This window comes from Micrasema longulum, unplaced genomic scaffold (assembly GCF_059751315.1).
Source record: "Micrasema longulum isolate JH-2025_06_02 unplaced genomic scaffold, ASM5975131v1 h1tg000390l, whole genome shotgun sequence".
Taxonomy (NCBI): domain Eukaryota; kingdom Metazoa; phylum Arthropoda; class Insecta; order Trichoptera; family Brachycentridae; genus Micrasema; species Micrasema longulum.
The window spans coordinates 105,631-133,450 of NW_028277591.1; the positions used below are offsets into that span (position 1 = coordinate 105,631).

Here is a 27,820-nt window from a genome sequence, read left to right on the forward strand (position 1 = left end):
GAAGACAGATTAAGAGATTTCTCTGTTTCAAAAGAGGAATAATTACGCTTTTGCAATTCGAGTGACCATGCCATCATAATATGAAAACTGAATAAATTATCCGTTTTGAAAACTTAGTATTAATATAATATATCGTCATCTGTATTATGGTATTAATTTATCCATAAAATGTAAGCCTTTATCGTGATATTTACCTTAATTTTGTATACATTATAATCCAGTTTTACTTTAATTACGCAATTACAATTTTATCTCGCTGTTTGCGAAAACCACCTTGGTATACTCTGAATGCATAAAGAAATTAATTCATTGTCATTTTAATTTTGATGTGGAGTGGTCGTCATAGTGTATTGAGTGATTCAAACATTATATGTGCATACACGTCTAATTTTAGCTGATACGTTTTTTATAAATCAATAAAAATGTTGTCTGGATGGAAATTATCACTTTCAAAACGTACGTAATATACATATATATTATTTTAAGTCTACCTAAATAATTGTAAACATGTGCTGGATTTAAATGTTTAAAATTTTGTCTAGGAATTCGACTCAGGAAACTATATGAGACCTGAGAGAGATCCACCAGAATTTTTTTTTCCTAAATGTTATTAAATATTTGCATACAACCATTTGCAGAATTTTCTACGTCTTCTACTTTCGAGGCGAACCCGTCTCTTCGTCAGGACACCAATTAAACTAACTAACTCACTATGCATCTTCACCATAATTGTTGCCCAAAATATAAAACCAATATTCTGATTTGAAACCACATACTTCAAGTAGACAATGGTTTACATATCACTGAATATAATTTATGAAAATGTTTGATTTTGTGAGAGAAATATTTGATAAAAGCGGGAAGGGATGTAGGTTATTATTTTAAAGAATATATTTTTACGTAACAACTATGGTGAAGATGTATAGTGGGTTTTGGTAGTTTAGTTAGCATCCTGATAATGAGACGGGTACGTCTCGAAATCGGTAGACATAGGAAAAACCGTAAGAGGTTTTATCATTTAGTAAGATGATTGACATTAAAGTTAATTCTTTAATTGTTATTTTTTTAATTGGTTAAAATGATTACAGGTGGTAAAAATAAACCTTTTTTGTAACATGAAGTTAAATGATCAATCTTACGCCTCTGGTTCAGGGCTATAAAATCCTCTCCTGTCTAGCTTCGAAAATATTGATATCAAATTACCATCCTTGTAAAGAAAAAAAAACTCGTTTAATTGGGTCCACGTGTAATGTTTAGTTAACACGATAAAAAGAAAATAGGAATTAATTCATTATTTACGTCAACCTTGATGGAGAAGCTTGTTTGCTTTGAAACCGGTCGACAGAAAAAAAATAATAATAAATTAGTGGTTAAAATTGTTTTATTTAAAAAAAATATTTTGTTAAAAAATAACCTTTTAAAACATTATTCGACGACCATACCGAGAATCGAACCCTTGCACGTCTTGCATGTTAGGCCAACTGACTGACCACTTGACCACGAAGCAGATGAATTTAAATTTTAAAAATCAAATTTTATAATTGATGATTTTATAATCACTTCACAAAGATATAAAATATATAATAATTTTAACGTCGCAGACACGGATCAGAAATTTGAGGTTCAAAACTGGTTCTACCACAACTTTTTTCTCATTTTCTAAAAATAAGTTGTTTACAACTCGAAATAATTTAATTAGGAGTTGAAAATAACTCATTATTATTCCCCTTTCCGCATCCAAAGGTGCACGGGGCACTGCATTAGAAAACCAACTACTGCACATTTCGATCATCTGTTACATGGAGATATGGTGATCTGGCTTACGTTTCTCGTGTCGGTTCAGGAACAACAAAATATTGCAGTTTAAACAACTATAAAAAAACACATCTTGTTCCTGCTTTTACTCTTAATTGAACGCTACCGGAAAGAGGAATGGAAAAGCTTACTTTGGTCTACTAGATATTTCATTTTTAGGTCTTAAAATTAAATAAAGTAACATATGTAACTTCAAAACAAATACATTATATTGAAAAGCAGAAAATATTCTTTCGATAGACGTAGAATTTTCATATTTTTAAAAATTTTGGTAATGATTTTGAAATTTAAAAAAAAAACGGATGTTAGCGAACCTATGTATTTCACTAAACACTTCATGTTTTAAAAAAAATGTCTGCATCGTAGTGTAGTGGTCAGCGCATTTGCCTACCATACAAGAGGTCTCGGGTTCGATTCCCGACATGGTTGACATGAAATATTTATTTGAAAAGGTGTTTTTACACTCAAATATTTGGTGTACCAATGCAGTGCCTTATGCACCATTAAGTGCATAAAGGGAATGATGATGATAAATGTTTATTTTGAAGTTACGTAGTTTTAGTAATTACCGCGCGATATTGCTTTAATTACAAAACGCATAAAAAAAAACAGAAAACTGAAAAAACATCGACAAACTGTTCTTTCATTCATATCATCTTTACAGTACACTGCGCAAATATCACGTGGAGCTTTGGCAGCTTTATTCCCTCGATTGAACGTGAACTGAAAGGGAATGATGATGATGTTTTCTAACAATGCAATTATTTTTTTTAAACTTCTTTATAAAACCTAAAAAAGTTGTAAAACTAAACGCAATTTCGCATAATTTACACTCGAGGATATTTGATAGGGAATCAACGAAAGTAATAAATGCCATATGCTGCTTTTACTGTTAAAAAAAACAAGTATTTCGAGTGTAAAATAATCATCAAAAGTGTTTAATTATGGAGACTTCTTGTTTTAATGATTTTTCACATAGTATGTTCGCCCAGAGACGCTAGAGGCTATAGCAGATGTTAGGACATTATTATTTATGGGAAGTGAATCTCACGCACCATTGCCTATTGATTTAATAAAAAATAATTATTAAACACAAATATATCAAGGTGTTTACTCAAGGAAAAATAAAGTAGGTATCTACAAATGTTTTTTTATAAATATAATGAAGTATCTAAATTCGTAGCCTTGTACACACAACATTTCAGACTTCCCAAGTAACGCCTATTATATTTGAAATCCGAATAGAATATTATTTGCAATTTGACGTGGTGACCTCCGTAGTGTAGTGGTTAAGACGCTTGACTTACGCACCTAATGTTCCGGGTTGTTTAAATATTCTTTTTAACCCTCATAGTACCAGCGTCATTCCTCAGGTACACGAAGAAAAATAATCATTACTCGTTATTTTCTTAACCAATCTACCCCATTATTTGCATGCATCTCGCCAAAGATATATTTTTTTTAAAATAATATAATTTTTATGTTGGTAGCCCACAAGCTTGTTCTGACGTTTGTGTTTGTAACGATTGTTTTCTTAATTATTTTATAAATTCAAAAAACTTCACTTTCTTTTATATATTTTATTTGTTTTTTTGCATTTTTTACATACAAATATATACAAAACAGTAATATATGCCCTTTGTACTCTGTACCTTTATTTTATACCCCCTGAACCCCAATGTCATTCCCGAAGTACAAGTTTTTTTTGTTATTTATGCAAGTTTATTTTTTTTCCTATCAAAACATTTGAAAAAATAATCGAATTTATAAATGCAAAAAAAGATTAATATTTTTTACTCATGTAAAGAGAGAGTTAATTGAAATTGAATTATAAACCCTCACTGATTACATTCATTTAACAAAATATTTATTGTTTTTTATTTTATGTTGGTAAATATTTGTATTTAACCACTTACCCACTTTTTATATCTACCTGTTTCGAAAGGTACGCGTCTTTTCGTCAGGACACGTGTTCAAATAGTAATAATTTTTCATAGTTTGCCAATCATCTCATAAAATAAAATCATGATTTGAGTAGGATACGGGAGTTAAAATTTTAAATTTAAATAATAAAAAGGACTCAAATTTAACAACATGGAGGTGTTTCATATAAACAAACTTTTAAAAAAATATTCCCCTTATAAATTATCAAATATCTATGTAATATTGCCCACTTTTTATTTAAAAATTAACCAATTATGTAACGTTCAACCCATTAGCTCCGCTCCTTTCAAATCTCTACCCCTATAAACATATCGCTGAATATTATTAACTTAATTTAAGTCTTTGTTCGGACATCGTGATGTTTGCATCCCCTTTGACTCTGGATGTTATTTTTTTTTCGTAAATAATTTGTATATTACGGTGATGGTAAAATGAATGGGTATTTTAGTATTTGCACGTTGGTGTAGTGAGTGTCCTTATGAAGAGACGGGTACGTCTCAAAACCGGTAGACATAAAAGTCGGTAAGTGGTTAAATACAAATATTTACTAATTTTAATTAAAGTGTTTGACAACAGAGTTAATGCTTTGAACATAAGTAATATTTTCATGTTTTATTGTTGGTGATAATATTTTTAACATCTTTTGTAAAGGTTGTCTAAGTCTTTAATTTAGTTTTGTCTGGTAGTTTATTGTATACTTTCAGTCACTGGTTTATTAGTCTCGACTGTCTTTGTCTCGTTTTAGAATGTTGTTCTGATATTCTCGTATTGTGTCCATGTTTACTGCATACAACAGATGTTAGATTCGTGGTGAAAACAAAAAAATGTATGTAATTTTCCTCAATCTTCGGTACAAATTTCTTGAATTCATCACTATGATTGGGCTTTCTGGCCTGTTGTGGTACTAAAACAAATAAAAATCATTGTATCGTTAAAGTTACAAACGAACAAAGTAATAAGAAAATATAAAAAGAGAAGATACAAGACAAAATACCAGAGGAAAAATTAATAAAATATCCATATAAATGTAATTAGTTTTAACAGTTCGGAACAGTCAAATATTGAATTTAATATTATCATAAAATAAAAATAACGAATCATTTAATTTTTTTCTTTATTCTAATATGTGTAAATTGAAATATTTATTAAAGTATATATAATTAATACGTTCAACTGGAATACCTAATTTATCATTAAATTTATGTTGAATTCTTTCGATATTATTTATATGCACTTTATAATATGGTGACCATATAACCGAGTTGTATTCAAGTTGGCTAAGCACTAAAGCAACATATAAAGTTTTCATTACATAGACCGAGTCAAAGTCTCTAATCGTTCGCAACAGAAATGCGAAAGTTTTCAAGCTTTTATTAGTTATGCTCTGTATATGTTTAATAAAGTTGAATTATTCATTAAATATAATATCAAGATCAGTAATTTTGGTCACTCGCTTGAAATTTATGGAGTAGCTGAAAGCAGTTGGGTTCTTATTTCAGCATAAAGTTAAAACTTTGCATTTGTCAACATTAAGGAATAAATTGTTATTTTCACACCATACATTCAAACACTTTTAGTAAGATTGCAGATTTACGCAATGACCTATGTTTGTTACCTCTCTATATATTTTAATATCATCAGCAAACAGCAAAACTTCAGCATCTCGGAAACATGATGTTATGTCGTTTACGAAACTCAAAAACAATATAGGACCCAGGTGACTGCCTTGCGGAAGACCGCTGGTTTCATCGTAGCAATCAGAAAAATATTTTTTAATTTTAACATACAACAATCTATCTGACAGGTAGGCCCAAAATCATTCGAAAAACATTTCACGGAATCCCAAACCAAATAATTTACTAACATCACCTTATGTGAAACCTTATCAAACGCCTTGCTGAAGTCAGTATGTATACTGTCAACCTGATGATTCTTGGTAAGAGCTTAACCAATAAAATTCTGATAAAGTATGCTTTATGTGACATGTGACAGTTGATTTTTTTTATTTCTTTATTTACAATTTTTAAAAACCCGTTAGGGTTACATTAGAAATTTAATATTGTCAAGTCATTTTATGTCTCGTCTAGTCTAGTTAGTTCAGTCATCATGTGCTTTTTCAGATTGATTTTAAATTTGTCTCCAGTAAAAGTTTTCAAGTAGTTAGGTAGTTTGTTGTAGTGTTTAAGTCCATTATGTAGTATTTTTGACTGTCCTGTGTTTGCCTTTACTTTTTCAATATGATAGTGTTGTTGTTGTCTGGTGTTATATTTGTGTATGTCAGCATTTCTTGATTTGTTGATCTTTCTTTAACGAAGCCATGCTGTTCACCATCAATTATTTCTAAGATTTGTGGTTGAATTCGATCGAGAATAAGTGACTCAATCAATTTAGGAATGACAGACTGAATGCAAATAGGACGGTAGCTTTTTACATCGGTATCATCGCCCTTTTTGAAAAAAAGCGTGACATAGCAGGACTTCCACTTAGAAAGAAAGTGTCCTAAAAAGAATAATTTATTAAATAACAAAGTAATAGATTTAGCCAGTTATGAGGCACAATGTTTTAGAAAAAAAGATAATGAAAAAATATAATAATTGCTATTTACTTTAAATCACCACCACCGTTTATATCATTCTACAAAAAATATCTATAAAGTGCGCCCGTTCTCAGTGAACAATGAAACTTGCCGAAAGAAAGCAAAGAAAGAAGTACACTGTATTTTAAGTACATTTATTTTATTTAACCTAAATCAGCCTTTTTAGTGCTAAAACAAAAAACAAGTTTGCAGATTACCAATATTATTTGAACATTCTCTATTTGGAAACTAGTATTTCAAACATCATTTCTGGAAGACTATTTTTCTTTGATGGGAAACCGTTGACATATTATGTATCACATAAGACATGTGGGGTTTGCAGTGGCCGTTTTTTGCATTGTTCATCTTAAAAGAAATCGGCCAGCGCTCAGTGTTGACAGTTACTGCTGAATGTCATTGTGATATTTGCTAATAAACTTTTGAACAAGTTTTGTCATAAAATAGTGTCGAATAACGCCTCGTATATCGCGTGATAATCGATAAATAATTGTTGTTATAGAACCACAGAAGAAAATTAGACATTTATAATTATATTACTCACATATTTTATATTTATATGTAGGCATAAATTAATGATCTTTTTTTGTAGATTGCCAATAAAATAAATCACGGCTGGCCACTTTTGCTTTCAGGATCATTTTAATCGCATCCCATCATTTATGTTCATATTATCCAATTATCAGTTACACATTTCTTAAAAATAAATGTCTAAATATACTAAACAAAAAAATAAAGTTTCAATTTACTGAACGTATCTAACAAAAAAAAAATGTGTTTTTAAAATTAATATGAAAATTCCGAAAAATGCAGTTAACGTAAAAAAATATGTCTCTGAATTTGTTTGGCATATTATGAGAATTTTGCACAGTCAATTGCTGTGATTTATTTATGCAATTATACAGTTGCGGTAAAACCTGTGAAAGTGCTTATTTAGAATTGCAAAAATCAAATTTGTCACGTACAGAATCGATCGACTTTCATTTCATATTGTATTGTACATACTGCATCTATCAAAAGTATCTTAGATATCGTTTGAATTTAATATTTTAAATACTAAGATATAAATTTCATACTGCTTATTATGTATTTCATACCGTTATATTTGAAAGTTCATTTTATAAATACGCAATAAGCATTTAATATTTCATCATCACAATTTCTCGTTTCGCCCCAGATGCTGAATAGGGCACTGCATTGGTACTTAATAAACTGCGTTCTTAATAATTTAAAGATATTTGCATTTTTTTAAATATTTAGGTAAGTCATAAGACTTACCAAAATATTTTTTTTCGGAGGGGCATTTTCAACGAGTTGTAAATCAAAAATCGATGCCATCTCAAAATCTTTATCGATTTAAAAAATGATACTCGAGTTTTGGTAGAGTGGGGTTTGAATATCGTTCCTCTGAATCGACAATACTAGCCACTGGACCACAACCCAAATATTTTCCACATACTCTTCGATCCGCAGATTAAGTCTCTCAGAATATTTAGGTATACATATTTAAATTAATCAATTCAATCAGTAATGGAGAGCATTGAAGAGAAACGAATATAGAAGTCTAGGCATTTACAGGACTTATGACCTGTCATTGGCTGGTTTAAGTGGCCACTTTACACACTGCGTAACATTCACCATTTTGTCTATGTTTGAACTTCCATATTTCGTCAATTCTTCAAACTCAAAATATTGTAATAAAACCAACGGGTTTAACAAGAAATTTACAAATTGGAAAGAAAAAAAATGGTTTTGCCAAGTATGTGAAATCATTCGATCAGATGAATCTCTTTACAATAATAAAGGTTTCAGCCCTTTGAAATCAATTCTTCTATATGTCGATTTAAGTGTTCTCCATCCATGTTGTAATTTGTTAATCTTATGACTCCCAAGGGGGTGAAATCCAGTATTTTGTTTACACACATTTTGACAAAATCAAAATAATCTAATTTTAAGTTGATGACAATTTATATTGATTTCAAATTACATAATTTTCAATATACTCGTAAATGTATTTTATTAACGATAAAAATAACCGTTTAATTTAAGGGTTACAAAGTAACCTACAAAATTAAGAAAATAGCATAAAACGTAAAAAAGCATTCCCTACAAATAAACGAATGTGATTCAACCGACGCCGACGGGCGATTTACAAAATGTTTGTTATTTATGATGTAAGTGAAAAAGTGCAGTAGTTTTTTGATGAATATAAATATTATTGAATTGAATCTCATTTTCGTAAATTTGTTATATATTTAAAAAATATTCTAAAAATAATTTGAAAGAACTACAAATTGTCATAATCAGAAAATTAGGCGTCCTTCATACCTTAAACATAAAAAGTAAATTAATACGAAAATGTCACGATTTTTTTTCACTTTTAAAGTAGTGAAATACTGTCCAGTAAAAAAAAAGTTCTACTTATAAATAGTATTTTTCAATTTATAATTTTGAATTCCCGCAAAAACGGTATTTGCATTGGCCACGCCCCTAATACGTAACGGTTCATGTAAATGTTCAACTTTGTTCCAAACCATTTATTTTTTTATGGAACATCGTCATGAACCTTGACGTCACAACTATCAATGCCAAACATGTCGCGTTTTTCTAGTGACATATTTTTTCTTATTTTCTTTTTTAAACTTATAAATGGAAACATTTCTCCACAATATCCATATTGATTTTGAAAATACAATGAACTATTCTAAATCCATTTCATATATTTTTATCGGTATTCGTATTATGTGAAATTTCCCTACTCTGAGGCGGTTCTAATAATTTTAGCAAAAACTGTGTATTTTTTAACAAATTTAATTATGTTATTCTTCGTTGCGTCCAGATATGAGAAATTTACAATGGTAATCTCTTAAAAAAAATATGTCTTATTGCAATCCCACGGACCTTTGTCCTATCTCAATAGATCTACACAGGTGGCTGTGACGTCAGAAGCTAATTTAGAACCGTCCCTCGTCCGCAGAAATACAAAATATGAAGGGTAGGACAAAGTAAAACAAACGCACAAATAAAAAACCGAAACATAATAAAAATAAAAATAAAAATACCAGTCTTGTTTTAACTTTTAAAACAATCAAAAATATAAAAAGTATATGAATTTTTTTTTTTTGCACCATAACAGGCCAGGAGGCCCAATTACAGTGGTGAATTACATCACAGAACACCCAGGCTTGAGAAAAATTACATATAAATTTTTGTGTTCTCTCCGGGAATCGAACCCGGAACCTTCCGTGTTTGAGTCAAGCATTTTGACCACGGAGGCCGCCAACTATATGTATATGACTAACCTAGGATCAACAGAAAAAGAAACAGTTTTTTGTAAACAGCAATAAATTTTTACAATTCACTTTCTAATGATCTAAAAAATATACAAAACATGTACGTACTTAAAAAACACCTAAATAAAACAGTTCTTACAGCCCGTGTGACGAGTGATATGTGATGTTATTTTATTGAATTTTTATTTAAACTATTGTGTTATTATACATAATATCCCCTCATACCAGCACTTTTGCTGATTGGGAATATTTCTTACTAATAAAATATGTAATTAAATGTTATATTTTAAGTTTAAAAACCTTGTATTTTGTCATAAATAAATAAATAAAATAAGTAAATCTAAATAAATATGTCTAAACAAACATATATAAAGGTGGTGTAATGAAGAAGTTCCGGGGGGCGAAGCACCCACCTGAATTTTCCCATCCACCGACCAGATGAGCCAAGTAAACCATGAGACCATTAATTTTACCAAAACAAATCTCCTTCATCCCATGTAACCTATGCACCACACGAATCCTCGAATAAATTGATGGAATCTAACCCACATGACCAGCTCTTTTACTTCACAAAAATCAACAGATGGAAGAGTTGAGGAAATGTGGATGTTCAAACATAGGCAGAATGGTGAACGTTACACAGTGTGTAAAGTGGGCACTTAAACCAGCCAATGATTAGCCTCTTATTTTCTCGCTTCCTCTTTCACAGTAGTAGCTGCTCGATTGTGGCATAATCTACACACTAATTTATATTTATTTATATTTAAGTCAAGATTGAAATGTCACTATCTAAATAAAGGTCATAAGTACATGCCTAGACTTCCATATTCCCTTCTCAAAAATGTTTTCCCTATCTGTTTCAACAAATTTAAATATGAAAAACTTCCCAGGGAGAAAATCCAGCCAGTCTGCAAGCATTTGGACATACTCAAAACATGGTTGCCATTCATTTGTATTCAATATATATTTTTAAATGAATAATTAACGAAGGCTTTTTTTATAAAAATTAATTCAAAAGATACAACATCTTAAAATTCAATCAACCTGTCTATTGGGATTTAAAAAACTCGAAATATTGACGATAAGATGCAAATACCAGAGCATTATATTAATTATTGTATCACGTTATATCATAAAGCGTGACAATTCAACTTTTTATTGCATTGTTTCGGTGGGTGATGGATTGAGTTAATTTATCAAGGACACCATCGATGTTTAATTATATCCCCGATTACCGATAATTTATAGATAATTCGTTGATCCGTTAATAACTTTTCAAGATTTTATCTCAAATTTATTCGAAAATGATCATATTATCATGTGATTAAAATATCGTGGCTACAAAATCAAAAGGGGATAAGTTAAATATCCCAGGTAAATTTACCATGTTGGGAAGATCTCATTATCCAAGAGGTTTCTGATTCGATTCCCGATATGGTTGATATGAAATCTTTATGTAAAGGGGTGTTTTCACACTAGAATATTTCGTAGTCCCCGGACCCGTACCTGAAGCGTAAGACTGATTATATTACCTTCATGTAACAAATATGTTCAGGATACGCTGCGATTGGCGTAGCAATGCAGTGCCCTATGCACTATTTGGTGCGGAAAGGGAATGATGATGAAAATATCTCTCGCATCATTATTTTATGAAATTCGATCAACCCTTTGCTCTCTAATGGTACAAATTTGTCAAGATATTAAATAACCTCAGAGTAAGAATGCGTAATCTAGAGAGAAGCCCTATCACTATGTTTCATAGAATGCAAGCGATGTTGGTTTGTTTGTTGGCAACCAATTCAAACAAACAAACTCAACACAGGACTTTGGTTCAATGAATGAATAAATATAACATAAATATATTGTGAATAAAATTAATAAATAAATAAAAAAATAAACACAAACATGTATTTTCAGTTTTATAAAATAAATATAGGCAAATTATAGAAAAATAGATCGGAATAACCCGGCAATTATAAAAACACAGGTGCATAATTAAAAGTAATTACAATGCAAATTAAAATCCATTTGGCAATTCTCAACCTGAGTACGGTCCATTGTTTTGCTGCGAACTGTAGCTAACTTAATACCCAAAAGTCATAGAATGGTTTTAATACGTTTGGGCTCCTCTCTAGGTTACGCATTATTACTCTGAGAAAATAACTAATATTTCTTAATGAGAAAGCATTTGACGTAACTAATAACTGTCGGTACATATTTTGTAATTTTTGAGTTGTTTCGGCTATTTTGGAGTTATTAGCATAGCTGTCAGTTCACACTGGAGTCTTGATCCCGACCATGATGTATGGGAGCGAAATATGGACTTATAAAAACATTGATGAAAGTAGGCTGAATGCTGTCGAAATACGATCTCTCAGGCGAATGTGTGCTAAAACTATGTCGAGATCCGTACATTATGTATGGCTGAGATAAGACTTATCGACAAAATCAAGAAACAACTTTTTATATTGCAATTCCCTGACGGCACAAATGTGTACCACTTTTTGTTTATATAAAAGTTAAAAATATATGTGTATATAATTGTTCTTATGCTTTAAGTGACATAATTTGGCCTGATGGCCATAATGGCGGCCTCCGTGGTGTAGTGGTAAAGACAATATACTCACAGACGGATGGTTCCGGGTTCGATTCCTGGTGAGAACAAAAAATTTAATGTGATTTTTCTCAATCCTGGATGTACTGTGCTATAATTCACTACAAAAATTGGGCTTCCTGGCCTGTTGTGTTGCAAAAACAGAAAAAAATAATTCACAAAGAAAGACGTCAAAAAACTGTATATAATCTTTGTTCAGACAACAAAAGATTTTGTAAACATAATTGAATAATGAAATCAATCATGTTTAAAAAGTTATCCGCAACCTTTAGATCAGAAATTAATTATAAATTAACAACTAATCAATAATTCCTAGAATATAAAAAAAAGGTTACGTCTTATTTGAAATAAATTCATTTCATTTCATTTCGACAGGTTGAAACCTTTTATCAATGATTTTTTAAAATCTTATTGACAATGTACCACTTTACCCAGAATTAAGAAATATAATTTGACCTTCCACTTCCTAAAATTGTTGCGGCCTTCGAATTGATTCCAATCATTTATTTGAAATAATAACTAGATACTTGACATTCTACAGATAAGGTTTCATAATGCTTTTTCTGGGAAGCTTTAATTTGAAAGGGACAAAAGATTATTGTTTACCCAGTGTCTAAGATTAGTATCCAAAAAAAAAAATTGTTGAAATATTGAATTATTGAACAACAAACAAACAAAACATCACTCCGTTTTCCTTGTAGGAAAAGGCAGAGAGGATTAAAGGCCACATCACTATGTCTTTGCATACAGACCTTGCTTCTACATTTATACATCTTCTCATGAACGCACGCCTATTATTCCTACTCTAGACATGTCCATCTTCAAGTATTTAATGGACTTGATCGTGCCATCACTTTCTCGGTCCCCCTCGTTTTCTGCATCCATCAACATCCGCATCGTAGATCCTTTTAGCTTGTTCTTTCGCTGTCCATTCGCTCTACATGTCCAAACCAACGCAGCACCCTTTTCTTGATTCTGTCGATAATGCTTGTCTCAGCCTTCGCATAATTCACGCCGATTATTTCCACTCTAGACATGTCCATCTTCAAGTATTTAATCGACTTGATCGTGCCATCACTTCCTCGGTCCCCCTCGTTTTCTGCATCCATCAACATCCGCATCGTAGATCCTTTTAGCTTGTTCTTTCGCTGTCCATTCGCTCTACATATCCAAACCAACGCAGCACTTTTTTCTTGATTCTGTCGATAATGCTCATACCTCACATCTGCCTGAGAGATTGCATTTCGACAGCATTCAACCTGCTTTCGTTATATTTTTTTTAATTAGACACTTTGCTCTCATACATTAGGGTTGACACTAGAACTCCGTTGTGAACGATTGTAAGAAATTAAAATTTTTATTATTATTAAGTTATCACATCCAATATTAAAGAAGTTATTTTGGTATATAAGTATTTTATAAGGACAAAAATTGTAAACATATTTGCTGCACTCAAAACATTCTTGGTGCTTTGAACACTTAATTACTTGTACGTAGTACAAAATTACTAGTCTTACACATTAGATACAGTCAAAGGACTTAACAATTGCATTGTAAAAACTGTGTATTAAATATTTCATCAACAACATTTTACGTTTGTCCAAATTTTTGCAGACAACTGGATTTGTCATCATCATTCGCTTTTTGCACCTAATGGTGACTAGAACACTGCATTGGTATATCGATCACAGTGTATTTCAAAAATTCCCGTTACATCAAGATAAGATGACTCGTCTTATCCTACAGGAGCCAGTCAAGGGAATATGGAATATCCAGTGTAAAAGCATATTTTTGAATCGATATTTCATGCCAACTATGTCGGAAATTGAACGCGAGACCTCTTGCATGATAGGCTAAGGCACTGACCGTCACACCACGAGGCGGACATCAACATAAGCTCGGTTAATGCCTATACTTACAATTTTTTACAGCTTCATCTCGTCCCGATTTAATCTCGTTAGTGGTGGACTCATCGATATAACCGCAAACCGAATAAGAAAACTCATTCCACGATTTGAAAAATGTACAAGGCCAATTTTCCCACTTATATCTTAGATCTTAATCCTTCAACAGTCTGCCAAAAAATGATGGAAACTTACAAAATAATCAAGATTCAAGCAGAAAATAAAAAAAATATATTGATGAATAGAAAAGTAACTAATCCTGTAATTCCTATTATCCAAGCAACGCACTCTTTGTTGAGATTTGTTACCATACATTTGTATTTAAAATATTTATATATACCTAAAAAGTCTAAAACAATTGATTGTGTAAAAAATGTATGTATGCATATGAAATAAAATTTATAAATATTTTATTTATAATAATGATTATTATATGTATCACACTAAACTAAAATTGCATAATATCTTCCTCGGCACGGATTTTCCCAGTAAGGAATACATTGTTAATTCAAATAAAATAACCCAGTGGCTTATTAAGTTTAGAAAAAAAGAAACTAAAAGCTTATTAAACTACTTAACAAGGTAAATTATATTAATACTATCCACGACAATTTAAACACTTAACAATACAATGACAAGAAGGATAAAATTTATAAATATGTATAAATATGTATGTTTATATATGTATATGTGTTTGTGTATATGTATGTAAGGGTGTTTATGTGTGTGAATAAATAATTGTGTGGGTATGTGTATGTATATATACAAATATACATGTATTTGTATGCATGTACGTGTATGTGTGTATGTGGATGAATGTTAATAAGGGTGTACACGTTTGTGTGTATGTATATGGAGATACATAAATAAACATATATGTTAGTCTGCCTTATCAGGGGTCTTCTCTTACTAGGCATTACTTTATAATATATATTTAAAAATAAAGAAAATAATACATTAAAAAAAATAAAAAAATGATATGATATTTATTTTTGTTAATTATATGAATTTGTTTGTTGACAGTATTCATAATTCCGCAAAGATGGGTGATTGGAATAATGGGTTTCTCTTGCATCATGGTGGCCTACACCCTCAGGGTCTGCCTCAACATCTCCATCACGCAGATGGTGGTCAGCAGACCGGGTGCTGGAATCATCCACGACCCCAATGCCTGCCCGGACCTAGATCCTTCTTACGGGAACAACACGAGCGTGAGTCGATTGCTTAATAAATAGCATTGAGTTGAACCTAGAGGTTTACACGAGGACAATACAATAGATTGAACAATATTTGCCTCGAAGAAAAAATTCAATCATTTTGATTGAATCTACAAATGAAACGATATCTGCACTGTTTTTCATAAATACAGTGTGATTATAACATTTTATTATCACCCAAAGCGACATTATTTTTTATGCGTCACATCACATCACGACGGAAGTCCGATACAAAATAAAGGCAAGGAAAGCAATAACCCACGAATTGAAATGCCATCTACTACTACTACTACGACTACCATCACGCCATTTCCCCGTAGGGGTAGGCAGAGAGAATGGACCGCCACACACGTCTAACTTAGCATACATTCCTAGATTCTTCCACATTCAAACATCTTGTCATACATGCCCTTCAGTTCTGTCTGCTTTTGACATGACCAGACTTAAGATTTTGGTTTTATCTTTTCATGCCACGTCTTCCTTGGTCATCCTCGTCTCACGTTACCGTTCATTTTGGCCATATATACTTGTTTTACCATTCTTTCGTCGTTCATTCGTTTTACATGACCAAATTTAATCTTATCAATTATACTTGATAAGATATACACTCTCGCCTGATTTCATCATTTGTAACCCTGTCATACATTGATTTCCCACACATTCGTCTAAAAGATCGCATTTCAACGGCGTTCACTCGGCTTTCATCCTTCCTCTGCCAGTTCCATGTTTCACTTCCATACATAAGTGTTGGGACTAAAACTCATATTTGATTGACATATTTTTATTAGCAATTACTGTGCTAAGTGCTCCGTTCATTTTGTAGCCCGCATTCACTCTCCTTTCAACATCTTTTTCTACTCTTCTATCTTGAAAACATGCTTCCCAGATACACAAATTGTTATACTTACCATCGATGAAAGGCTTATAACTGGTTAATGCAAATATACGCCATTGTGCCGCGCACCAATCATACGTTTGTATTGTCACAATCATTGCGAACATTTAAAAGTGATATTATAATATCCGTATGCGAGAGGTAAACTGCAGTATCCCCGAAAACCCAAATTTTCAGAAGAGACATATTATAAGTGATTTTTCATAGTTTAAACGTCTAGTATTTTTCAATGAGAGGCTTTAAAGTAAATTTGTTTTCTAAAATATATTGATAAACTTTACGAAAATACACATTTAAAAAATTCTTGGGAGTACCGTATGTTTCCTTAATATCCTTAACCTCTACTTTGTTATTGAAGAAATTAGGCGTTAATGCTATTTATCATGTAAAGAGGACGAAACATTTGATTTCGACTTAGTAGTAACTAAATTTCATCTTTATTGGGAGTTACCGTAGTTTACCTCTCGCATAAATATATATATACACATATAAAACTCTCCCCAATACGAGGTGTGTTCAGAAAATAACAGAAATTTTAGTTTTTTAAGAAATGTTTTCATTTATTCATCTAAATTGATGTTGTCGCCTTTAAAAAAGTTCCCATTAGATATTATGCACTAGTGCCAGCGCTTCTTCTAATCCTCGAAACACTTCTTGAACCCGATCTTTGGCAAAGCCTGTAGCTCTTTCAGTGATGCGCTTTTAATGTCATCTATGCTTGTAAAACGACGGCCATATAAGGTTCTCTTTAATTTTGGAAATAGGGGATTGTCGCATGGAGCCATGTCTGGCAAATATGGAGGCTGAAGCATCGTAACAGTATTGTTTTCGGCCAAATATTCACGAACTAGCAATGTAGTGTGAGCAGGTGCATTATTGTGGTGCAAAAGACAAGAATTGTTTTGCCACAAATCCGGGCGTTTTTTTCAGATTGCTTCACGCAAACGGCGTTGAACTTGTAGGTAGTACTTTTTATCGATTGTTTGACCTCGTAGCAAGAATACATGATGCACTATGCTATTAAAATCGAAAAACACAGTACGTTTTCATTAGTTGTTGATGTGCTGGGGCGTCCGGGCCGTTAGTCATCTTCAACGTCTTAACGGCCATCTTGAAAACGCTTATACCACTCGTAAACTCTTGTTTTACTCATAGTAGACTCATCATAGACCTTTGTTAATTAACATTTTACACACATTGATACACTGTATTTCATTATTTACACAAATTATTTTATACGTTTTTTATAAACAACAAATTTTGGCAGTAGGTCCTTGGAAAATATTGGCCATTCCAAATATAATAAACTGCCTGATGAGCTAAGACACGAAAAACTGAATAAAAAATCCAGAAGTGTCAAGCAATTAAAAAATATTTTTTGAATCTTTTTACTAGTGATAATTATTAATGTAGTTTATATAAGATGGTGTTTTATGTTTCTTATACGATAATGTTTTCTTTTTATTTCGCATGTATTAATTTGTATGATATTATGTATTGTCAAAAAAATATTTTTTTTTATGTACGGTCCCATATGAGTTTCTAATAATTTCTGGGAGTGTAATATGTGATTTTTGTATTATATGTTTTATTAATAATAAAAAATAAAAAAAATAACCAACGAAAATCGCCGAGCTCATAAAAACACGTCTAGCCTTAGCGGCTGCCACAGACAAAGTAAACAATGAATGAATACTCCAGTAGCATGTTTACCAACATAATAAAAAAAAATACAATCGGACTCCCCAAACCCTCGAAATAAAGAAAATCCATTTATTTTCTAAACACACCTCGTACATAAGCTGCCTTTTGAAGTTTGTACATACTTCCAGTAGATAGCATCTTGGGTAGGTAGGAAGAAATTGCCTTAAGGCAATATGCCCGCCCTTATATGTATATTTATTGCATATGTTCATAAAGTGTCAAATAAATAAATAAGCACCTTTTTTGATGACCTTATTTTTGTAAAATTTGACATTTGTAATGAGGAACTTCAGCCCTATGGGAAATTGATAAAAAAATAAATACTGTCATCAAGTGAAGGCAATTTGATTGACTGTGACATATAGTTGTACTGGAGATGTTTCCCAAAAGCCTCAGTTACACATGCCTACTTTTCAAGGCATCAAGTCTTCAGGTCTGAGGTCTTTTTTGCCGACAATTCATTTGAAGTTTTTATGTATATTACAATTATGCTATTCATACACAGTCTACTGGGTTCTTAATGGATGCCAATTCTTGTGCATTTACTTATGTCTGTTCGTCATTCTGTAGTTAAAACACTTACTTTACCTTCAATAAACTGTTAGATGTAAAAATCCAGGACTAGACTGTGCGAACAAGCGTAGTTAAATCAAAAATAAAAATTGATTCATTGATTATTTTTTAGATCCACGGTCAGTATAATTGGGACCAGTACACTCAGGGAGTTATCCTAAGTTCTTTTTACTATGGCTACGTTATAACCCACGTCCCAGCGGGACTTATAGCTGAGAAATATGGAGCCAAACACACCCTGGGGATTGGAATTTTGATAACTGCCATATTGACCCTCGCTACCCCGGCCGTAGTCAGGGCAGGAGGAGACAACCCAGGAGGACTCATAGCTGTGAGAGTTATTGAAGGTCTTGCGGAGGTTTGTATGTTTATCTAATTTATGAAATCTTGTCGAAAGAATAAAAAACCTGGAGTTATGTATGTAAAATAAAACTAGAATCTTGCGCTCAAGTAAAATCATGAAAAATGAAATCGAATTAGAATAAACAAATCCCCTTAGCGGTGTGGTGGATGGCACTTATGACAACCTCAAAATGAAACATTTATTTTCTAAGTGGTTTTACTCTGCAATTTATGCAAGAATGGAGTTAACCTCGCAATCCAAGCCGCACTTGCGGTGGTCAAACTAAACGGCTGAACATGTGCTATGGAAATATCCCTCCTTAAATGAGGAAAAGGAAGTTATGTTAGACGGCCTGATAAATATTACTAGACTAGCCTGGAATTCAGATTTGGTTAAGAATGGTATAAATCACAGATCATTTAGTCGGTTTTTTTTACTCTAGGGTAAGTTCCATAAGTTGTAACTGGTGACCGTTGTTTGCCAGAACTTTTGTCTTTAAGGTATTTTTTTTAGAAAAGGTGGTAAATGCCTTCAAATCGTTGGGCGTTTTTTGTACATTTTGTGGAATTTTCGTCTTACTGTTAGGTTGGTCTTGGATAGGTTTTCAAATTCAAATAGTGCTAAACTTCTTCATTTTTTGCATATAACAAATAAATAAAATAAAGATGTACGAATACAGCGTATTTTTTAGGGTCCAACGTCTCCTGCTCTGGCAGCTCTTATGTCCCGCTGGGTCCCTAAAACGGAAAGAGGAAGAATGGGATCATTAATATTTGGAGGAGCCCAAATTGGGAACATTTTGGGAACTGTAATTTCAGGCTTCGTTATGGCAGAAAATGGTAACTGGCCAAATGTGTTCTACGTTTTTGGAGGCCTTGCCATAGTGTGGTTTATTTTATGGGTAAGTAAATAAAAAAAATCCTTAAATTATCTTAAACTAGCCTGTTGAGGAGTGGACAAGGTGTGAAGAAATACCTCGTCCCGAGGAGGATAATTAAGAGAGTGGACTGTATTGTTGGGGCTGGAAGTTTGCGTAATTCCACTAACTTGATGATTTTGAGGAGTGTTGTGATGATAAAACCTGACGGAGAAGCCGGCGGTCTCGCGACGCTGGCACAGCTTGTATGTGGTGCTGGCTATCGAGGTAGGCGCTGGCACAGCTCTCTTGTTAACTTTTGTATGGCATGATGTCACACTAGTCTATAAACGATACAAGACTTTATATATTTCTCGTATTTAAAAATAAAAAAGTTGTATTTTTCTAATCACACCGAATTCAGAAAGTAAAATTCGTATACCTATGCTGTATTTTAATTAAAAAAATATTTATTTTGCTACGCTAAGAATGAATGTGATGATAATACAGCGACACATAGGTATAAAAGATAGCACGAAGAAAGAACTCATAACAAGGAAGACAGAAAAGCTGTTCAATGGCCGGAGTATGTTTGAAACCGATTCAGTCTGTTAGTAACAGTCATGGGGGATGCACGCATGTAATATGACCGGTGTATTTTTTATTTATTTTGCTGTATAACAGGGGTAAATTAAATATTTATTTTTATAATTTATGGAAAACTGATTTATTTTTTGTAGTTTTGGTTAATTTATTTTCATATGATATAAATAAAATTACATTTTTATCCAAAGTTGCTTTGACTTTCTAACTCGAGTTATTTACCCCGTTCTACGCCAGTCAAAAAAATATATAAAAAACAGTTATCAATATATTGAAACACTAAAAAGGCTGTAGACATAGTGAAAAAAAAGTAAAATGCATAGTAAAAATTGTAGTTAAAAAAACATGGTAAAAAATATATTTGAAAACCAAGTAAAATAGGTATTAAAAACAAAATGCATTCTTAGAAACATAGAAAAAGACACAGTAAAAAATATACATATTTATTATGCATTGCAAAAAACATATTAAAAAACATAGCGAAATACGTAGTAAAAAGAAAACAACATATTAAAAAACAAACGGAAAATCATCAAATGCAAGAAATGACAAAAAAAATATGGTCAAACATAGACAGAGCGGTGGATTTTACACAGTGAATAAAGTGATCACTAATATTTGGCCAATAACGGATTCAAATCCTTTGAATGGACGTAAAATGTGGGTTTTGTATGTGGTTCAACATTATTATATTTTATTGTTCCTAGACTGGGACCTGAAGCGGAAGACTGATCACCTTACCTCTCATGTAACAGTTATAAATATAGAAATATTCGTTACTATCTAATTTTGTGAAATTAAAATAATAAAAAATAATATGTCAATAAAAACTAACATATTACAACAGAGAAGAACATTTTAAATAAGGTAATATAGAAGTGCAAGCATCTACAGGGCTAATGACCTGTCATTGGCTGGTTTAAGTGGCCAATTTACACACTTGTAACATTCTCCATTCTGCCCATATTTGAACATCTATGTTCCTTCAATTCATTCATCTGTTGATGTTTGTGAAGTTAAAGCGCTGAAACCTTTATTTATGCGGGTGAGATTCATCTAATTGAATTATTTCACCTACATACTAGGCAATGCCTGAAAATCTATTTTTTTCAATTTCCATACTTCTTCATGGACCAGGTGGATTTATCAACACAAAACAAACTCAAAAAAAAAATTGGACAAACTCAAAATATTGTTGATTAATATAAACAATTAATTGGCAGAGGCAAATTTTTACTGATTACATATAATGATCAGCAGTTCAAAATGCAACAAAATACTTACATTGAAACAGATTATTTTCCGTTATCTGTCTATTTTTTTATCTGTTAAAACGGTTCCCACACTTAACATATTTACATATTCGATACGTTTATCAGATATTGTTATGATTGATTAACACAAAATAAACATTATCATAAATGTATGTTGATAATTGTCAATTGGATATTTTATTTGATTACAATGGGGTTTTCTATGATTTTGTATTCTCGAATATTCAGATCGTACGTTGCTACTTACGATCTGAAAACCAAATGCCGCCTACAAACATATTTTATACAAATTAATAAATAATAAAATTGATTCCACTAATCTATTTGAAAGACTTCCATTCCGTGTGCTATCTAGACCGACAAGACAAAATCTTCCGTTTTATACAGACGATGCGTCAATGAACAATATATATATAAAACAATCAACAATACCAAGAATATTCTAGCAATATGACAATAAAGTAACCAAGACTGATTTTTTTCATGACTGATGACATGAATGAATTTAAATTTAGGTCAAATTCTTAGAAGTATTGAAAAAAGCAGATTTATTAATAATTTTATAATTATACACATCTCTTTTGTTTCTTATATTTTAAATTTGTTATATTTAACCTAATAAACAATTTTTTGGTGTGTGCATGGGTGTGCTACACTTATGTACAAATAAATTGTCAATATATTTTGTGCATACTGTTTGTTTGCTTAGTAAAATAAATTAATAAATTAATGTGTTACATTCTTTAGACTCTTCTGGTCTACAGCGATCCAAGAACGCACCCTTTTATATCTGATAAAGAGCGAGAGTTCTTGGAAGAAAGAATTGAAAAGAAGACGGAGAAATCTGTTCCATGGAGGGCTATGCTTTCATCTTTTGCACTTTGGTCAATAGTAATAGCTGCAGTAAGTATAAATACGTATAACATAATAAAATAACATGGATCAGTACAAAAGGCGAAATTTTTTATGAACAGTGTCTGGATTTTAACAATTAGTTTTTAGTCACAAAAGTCAACCTGCTAACCCTGTCTTCCCCAGACCAACTGCTTTAATATAAATTTCTTACATTAAAACATTCTACCGTCTCTAGTATTTATCTAGTATTTAAACATTTAACAAGGATGTTCATAGTGTAGATTCATTTAACAATCTGTGTAGTAAATAAAAGAATTAACAAACTGGATTCAGAATAACAGAGAATAGACGTTTTGTTTTTTGAGGACTCATAAAAAATAGTCTTTTCGCTACTGGTTTTGTTGGACTTTCCAAAAACAGTGATCTTGGACAGTGGTGTTTTTGCATTCAAATTTCTCATTTTTTTTTCATAAAATCAAACGCAATTTTATACTTTTACTTTCCTCCATTCACCTTCTACCACTCTTAGTCAGTTGTTTTGTTGGTATTTATTTTCTAGAAATTTTTATTAAAATATTGATTTACTTGCTAATTGTTTTTTGTTTACACCTTTACTTTATTTTGCAAAAAGTAAGGTAATAATTATACATAACTGGATAGCAGGCCCTATTGTGTATTCTCTTTTTTTTTAAATAATTCTCTAAAAATTAAAAAGCATTGTAACCACTCTACCTATACATCTGTTTGTATTCCAAACAAAAAAAATAATAATCAAATTTGATCAAAAACAAAACCACTTAAAACCAAACTGACGTAATATTGGTTTTGGCTATTTGGCAGACGAGACTAGCAAAATTAATTTAAAGAAATTCTTCAAATATGATGTCAGGAATCTTTATTACTTTGATTTTCAAATGATTTTTTACCAAAACGTCTATTTTGATCAAAACTCTTATTTTGTCATTCTAAATTCTAACAGGTATTTTCTTATCGGAATTTTGCTGGGTTTTTTTAGATACCTAGTGCTTGTTTTAAAATTATTTTGAAACTTTATTTGTTTAGTTTCGTGTTTATTTTTAAAAAATACCAGTTTAAGTCATTCTTGTATATTTGCATTATTTTTATGTTGGTGTACATATTGTTATTTGTTGGTTTATATGGTTTTGTTGTTTAAATGCTTATTGTTATTTGTAAAAAATATAATGAATGTAAGTGGTTTTTGGCCGATATTTCATGTTTCGATAAAGGAATAAATTAAGACGGTCAATAATTTATATTTATCATGCTTACAACTTAATCACGTTTCATACGTTTAACAAGATGTTTTTTTCTGCTTTCTTCAGGCAAGATCAAATAAATCCTTTTTTTTATTTGCTCCTCTAAAACAGTAAATATTTTTTCAGATAGGACATGATTGGGGATACTTTACAATGGTAACGGACCTCCCCAAATACATGAATGATGTCCTCAAGTTCAGCATCGCCAAGACTGGTATGCTGTCAGCAGTTCCATATTTCGTCATGTGGGTCTCCTCTTTCTGCTTCGGGGCCTTCTGTGACTATTCCATCAGGAAGAACTGGATCTCGATCAAAAATGCCAGGAAAATATTTACAACCATTGGTAAGGGATTTACTTAACCTTTGTCCATGGTCGACTGTCGGTTTATTAGCTTCTATTGAAGTTGGTTTTATGTCACCAAATGCTTATCAAAACTAATAAAAAAATAATTGATATGAAATTGGTTATGGTGGTAAAAAAAATTAAAACTGTAAATGGTAAGTCTAAGGTAAGTAAGATCTAGTACCAAACTTCGTAGACTTCACAGATCCAATGTAAATATTATTTTTTGATTTTTTGAGTACTGTACCAATGGATGTCTTTAATGAAAGCCGGCTAATGTTTTTGCTTTTGATATTAATAAAATTATAAAATAAAGTCATGCCATTCATTCTCCGTTAAATTTCTTGTCAACAGCATCAATGGGTCCTGGAATATTTATCTTAGCTGCTAGCTACGCGGGGTGTGACACCACGGCTGCGGTCATTTTGTTCTGTGTGGCAATGGGCCTGATGGGATCTTACTATTGTGGGATGAAAGTCAATGCACTGGACATCACTCCCAACTATGCTGGAACTGCCACAGCACTGATTAATGGCGTGGGAGCAATATCAGGAATCGTGACGCCATACTTGGTTGGATATTTAACTCCCAATGTAAGGAAAATTATTTATTACAATTTATTATCCCGTTAAAAATGATTTATTTTATTCTTAACTACAGAGGTTTGCAATGTATGCAAAAAGGGTAATTTGCTGATGGATGACGATGAATAAAAAATAATGGTTTTTAAAACGGATAAAAATATGATTTAACATGAGATCATTGTGAACAGGAATTTTCTGGGTCGGGTAAAACAATTTGTGTATCTTGGAAAAATGTTGACTGGGCATGGAAAAACTATGAAAGATATTGGAACGAAGGTTTGGTCCTGGAAATAGGGTGAATGGCAAGCAAGAGAAAAAAATAGCAGTGCACAATGGAGTCCTGCTGTAGACGTATGAGAACAAAGTATGCAATAGGACAAACAATTATTGGATTTGGCTGAATAATCAAGAAATGCAATCCGCGCATAATGTAAGGTTGAGACAAACATTTTCCTCAATATTTAGAAAGAAGTATTGCTTTGGTATGAACGTAAAGAGCCAATAGACAGCGAAAGAATGACTAAGAATATTTACAATGCGAATGTTGATGGATGCAGAAGTAGAGGAAGACCAAGAAAGGATTTTTCGATGCGAATTTTGATGGTTGCAGAAAAAGAGAAAGATAAAAAAAGCCATGGCATCCCAAATTCTAAAAATACTTGAAGATGGATGAGTCAAAAGTTGAAATAATCATCGAGCGTGCAAGAGAAGTTGAATCAATGTAGAGGAGGTTAAGTCTCTATGCAAAGACAGACTAAAGTGGCGTTCCGAATCCTACCGTGAAACGGCGTGATGGTTTGTTTTTATTTTAAAACCATCACGCATTTTGCAACCATGTATTTATCTTTTAATCAATATTAATTTTACTTGTAGCATATTACAACAGAGATAAAGAACATTTTACAGAATGTTATATGGAAGTCTAGGCATCTACAGGGCTTATGACATGTCATTGGCTGGTTTAAGTGGTTACTGTACACACGGTATAACATTCATTATTGTGTCCATATTTGAATATCTACATTCCTTCAATTCTTTCATCTGTTGATGTTTGTGAAGTTAAAGAGCTGAAACCTTTATTTATGCGGGTGAGGTTCACCTAATTGATTTATTTCGCCCACATACTAGGCAACGCCAGAATTTTTTTCTTTCAATTTCTATACTTCTTCATGGACCAGGTGGATTTATCAAAAATATTTTGAGTTTGTCCAAATTTCCCCAGGTGTACGCAGGGAGTTGAATCCAGCCCTTATCTTTAAAAAATTGTACAAACTCAAAATATTGTTTATTAATTGTACAACCATGTTTTTATTTTACAACCATATGTGTATTTTACAACGATGTATTTATTTTACATCCGTGTATTTATTTTAAAACCATGTATCTATTTTTTAAACCAAATATTTGTTTTATAATCTTTTATCTATTTTACAACCATGTATTTATTTTACAACTATGATTCCACATATTGTGCAGCCATGTATTATTTCTACGACTACATATACAGGGTGTACATTAAACCCTGTCACATCCGAAACCACGATGATCAGCATGACCCAGAAGACATATCGGCACATTAAAATATTTTTTTAGAACGAATAAAATTTAAAAAAATAAAATATGAAAAATAGCAAATGGTTGCTTACTTCTGCAGGGGAGAAATGAAGAGGGGAAAGGGGGAGTCTTATACTGCGCCGCGCTCCCCTCACTTGTCCCCTGCAGAAGTGAGCAACTATTTGTTTTTTTTTGTATATTTTTTTAAAAATTTTCTTTGTTCTAAATATTTTTTTAAATATGCTAATATGTCTTCTAGCCCATGCTGATCATTGTGGTTTCGGATGTGACAGGGTTAAAAGAACACCCTGTATATCTATTTTAGAACCATGTATTAATTAGACATCCAAGTACTTGTTTTGCAACTATGTATTATTTTATAACCTACTATTTTTAATTCAACCATATTTTTATTTTTAAAATTTGTATCTATTTTAGAACCATGCATTTTTTATACAATCGTGTAATAATGATAATTAATAATTAATAATGTAATAAATATTTATTATGTGTATATCCTTATGAACTTCATATTAAGGAAGTCAATTCCACTAGGTCGAGGAAAATCTACCTCCTTCTCCTAAAAACTCTGCGATGATGATGCGGTTATAATTGACGATTCAGTCGGGGGTCTTGAGGCCACTGTAGATAACCTAAATAGGTACTCCGCACGTATGGGTTTAAAAATCAATGATGCTCAAAATCTACTGACTAATCATCGAACCAAATCTCTTTGTGGACATTATATACTTCAATTAGGGAGCGGGCATGGAATGATGATGATTAAATATTTTAGGGCTCGCGTCTGTTTTGAAACCATGTATTTACTAACATTACTATTCCATACTTTTCAGCAAACCCAAGTTCAATGGCGCATGGCGTTTTGGATAGTATTGGCCGTTCTTTTCGTCACCAACGTGGTGTATCTTTTGGGAGCCCAGGGTGAAGAACAGTGGTGGAATGATGCTGAGAAGAACGGATATCCTGAGGGTTGGAGAAGAGGAAAGAGCATAAACGGAGCTGACGAGAGCCCATGCAACGAAACTAAAGAAAAAATTGATCACTAGTCATTATGAATAAATTGATTACCAGTAATTTGAGTATGTCAAAATGTAGAATGCTGGATTTCACTTCCTTTAGATTTATTGAGATTAAAATTTATTGCAGCAGAGAGCGAAAAAATTTTAGGACGGTAATATGAAAGTTTACACATTTACAAGGCCTATCAGGGGCGAATCGTCAAAATAAGCGATTATGTACAGCTTTTCATTATATTTATCTTTCGATAATAGTGTTTTATAGTAAATATGTTTATGTGAAAATCAATAAAACGATTGCTTTTTATTATAAATCATCACAACTGTTTATATCATCTTACAAAAAAATATCTATGAAGTGCGCCCAGCGTCCAGCCCGTTCTTAGTGAACGATGAAACTAGCCGATTACCTCAGCTTATTGCTCCATACTAAAAAGTACATTATATTGTACATCTTTAACCCAAACCAACTTTTTTAGCACTTAAACAAGCTTGCAGATTGCAAATATTATTTGAAGAACCTCTATTTGGAAAGTAGTATT

General features: G+C 31.9%; 1 protein-coding gene across 1 annotated transcript; it reads left to right on the forward strand.

The window, feature by feature from the left end:
* The first annotated feature begins 308 nt into the window (after nucleotides 1-308).
* LOC148281951 (dietary and metabolic glutamate transporter-like) lies at nucleotides 309-27,442 on the forward strand. The gene is made up of 8 exons (XM_088225859.1): nucleotides 309-456; nucleotides 15,187-15,374; nucleotides 18,665-18,910; nucleotides 19,587-19,796; nucleotides 22,376-22,531; nucleotides 23,887-24,103; nucleotides 24,458-24,696; nucleotides 27,096-27,442. Exons 1-8 carry the CDS (start codon nucleotides 423-425, stop codon nucleotides 27,306-27,308), a joined length of 1,503 nt encoding a protein of 500 aa, XP_088081985.1. The 5' UTR covers nucleotides 309-422; the 3' UTR covers nucleotides 27,309-27,442.
* The last annotated feature ends 378 nt before the right edge of the window (nucleotides 27,443-27,820 follow it).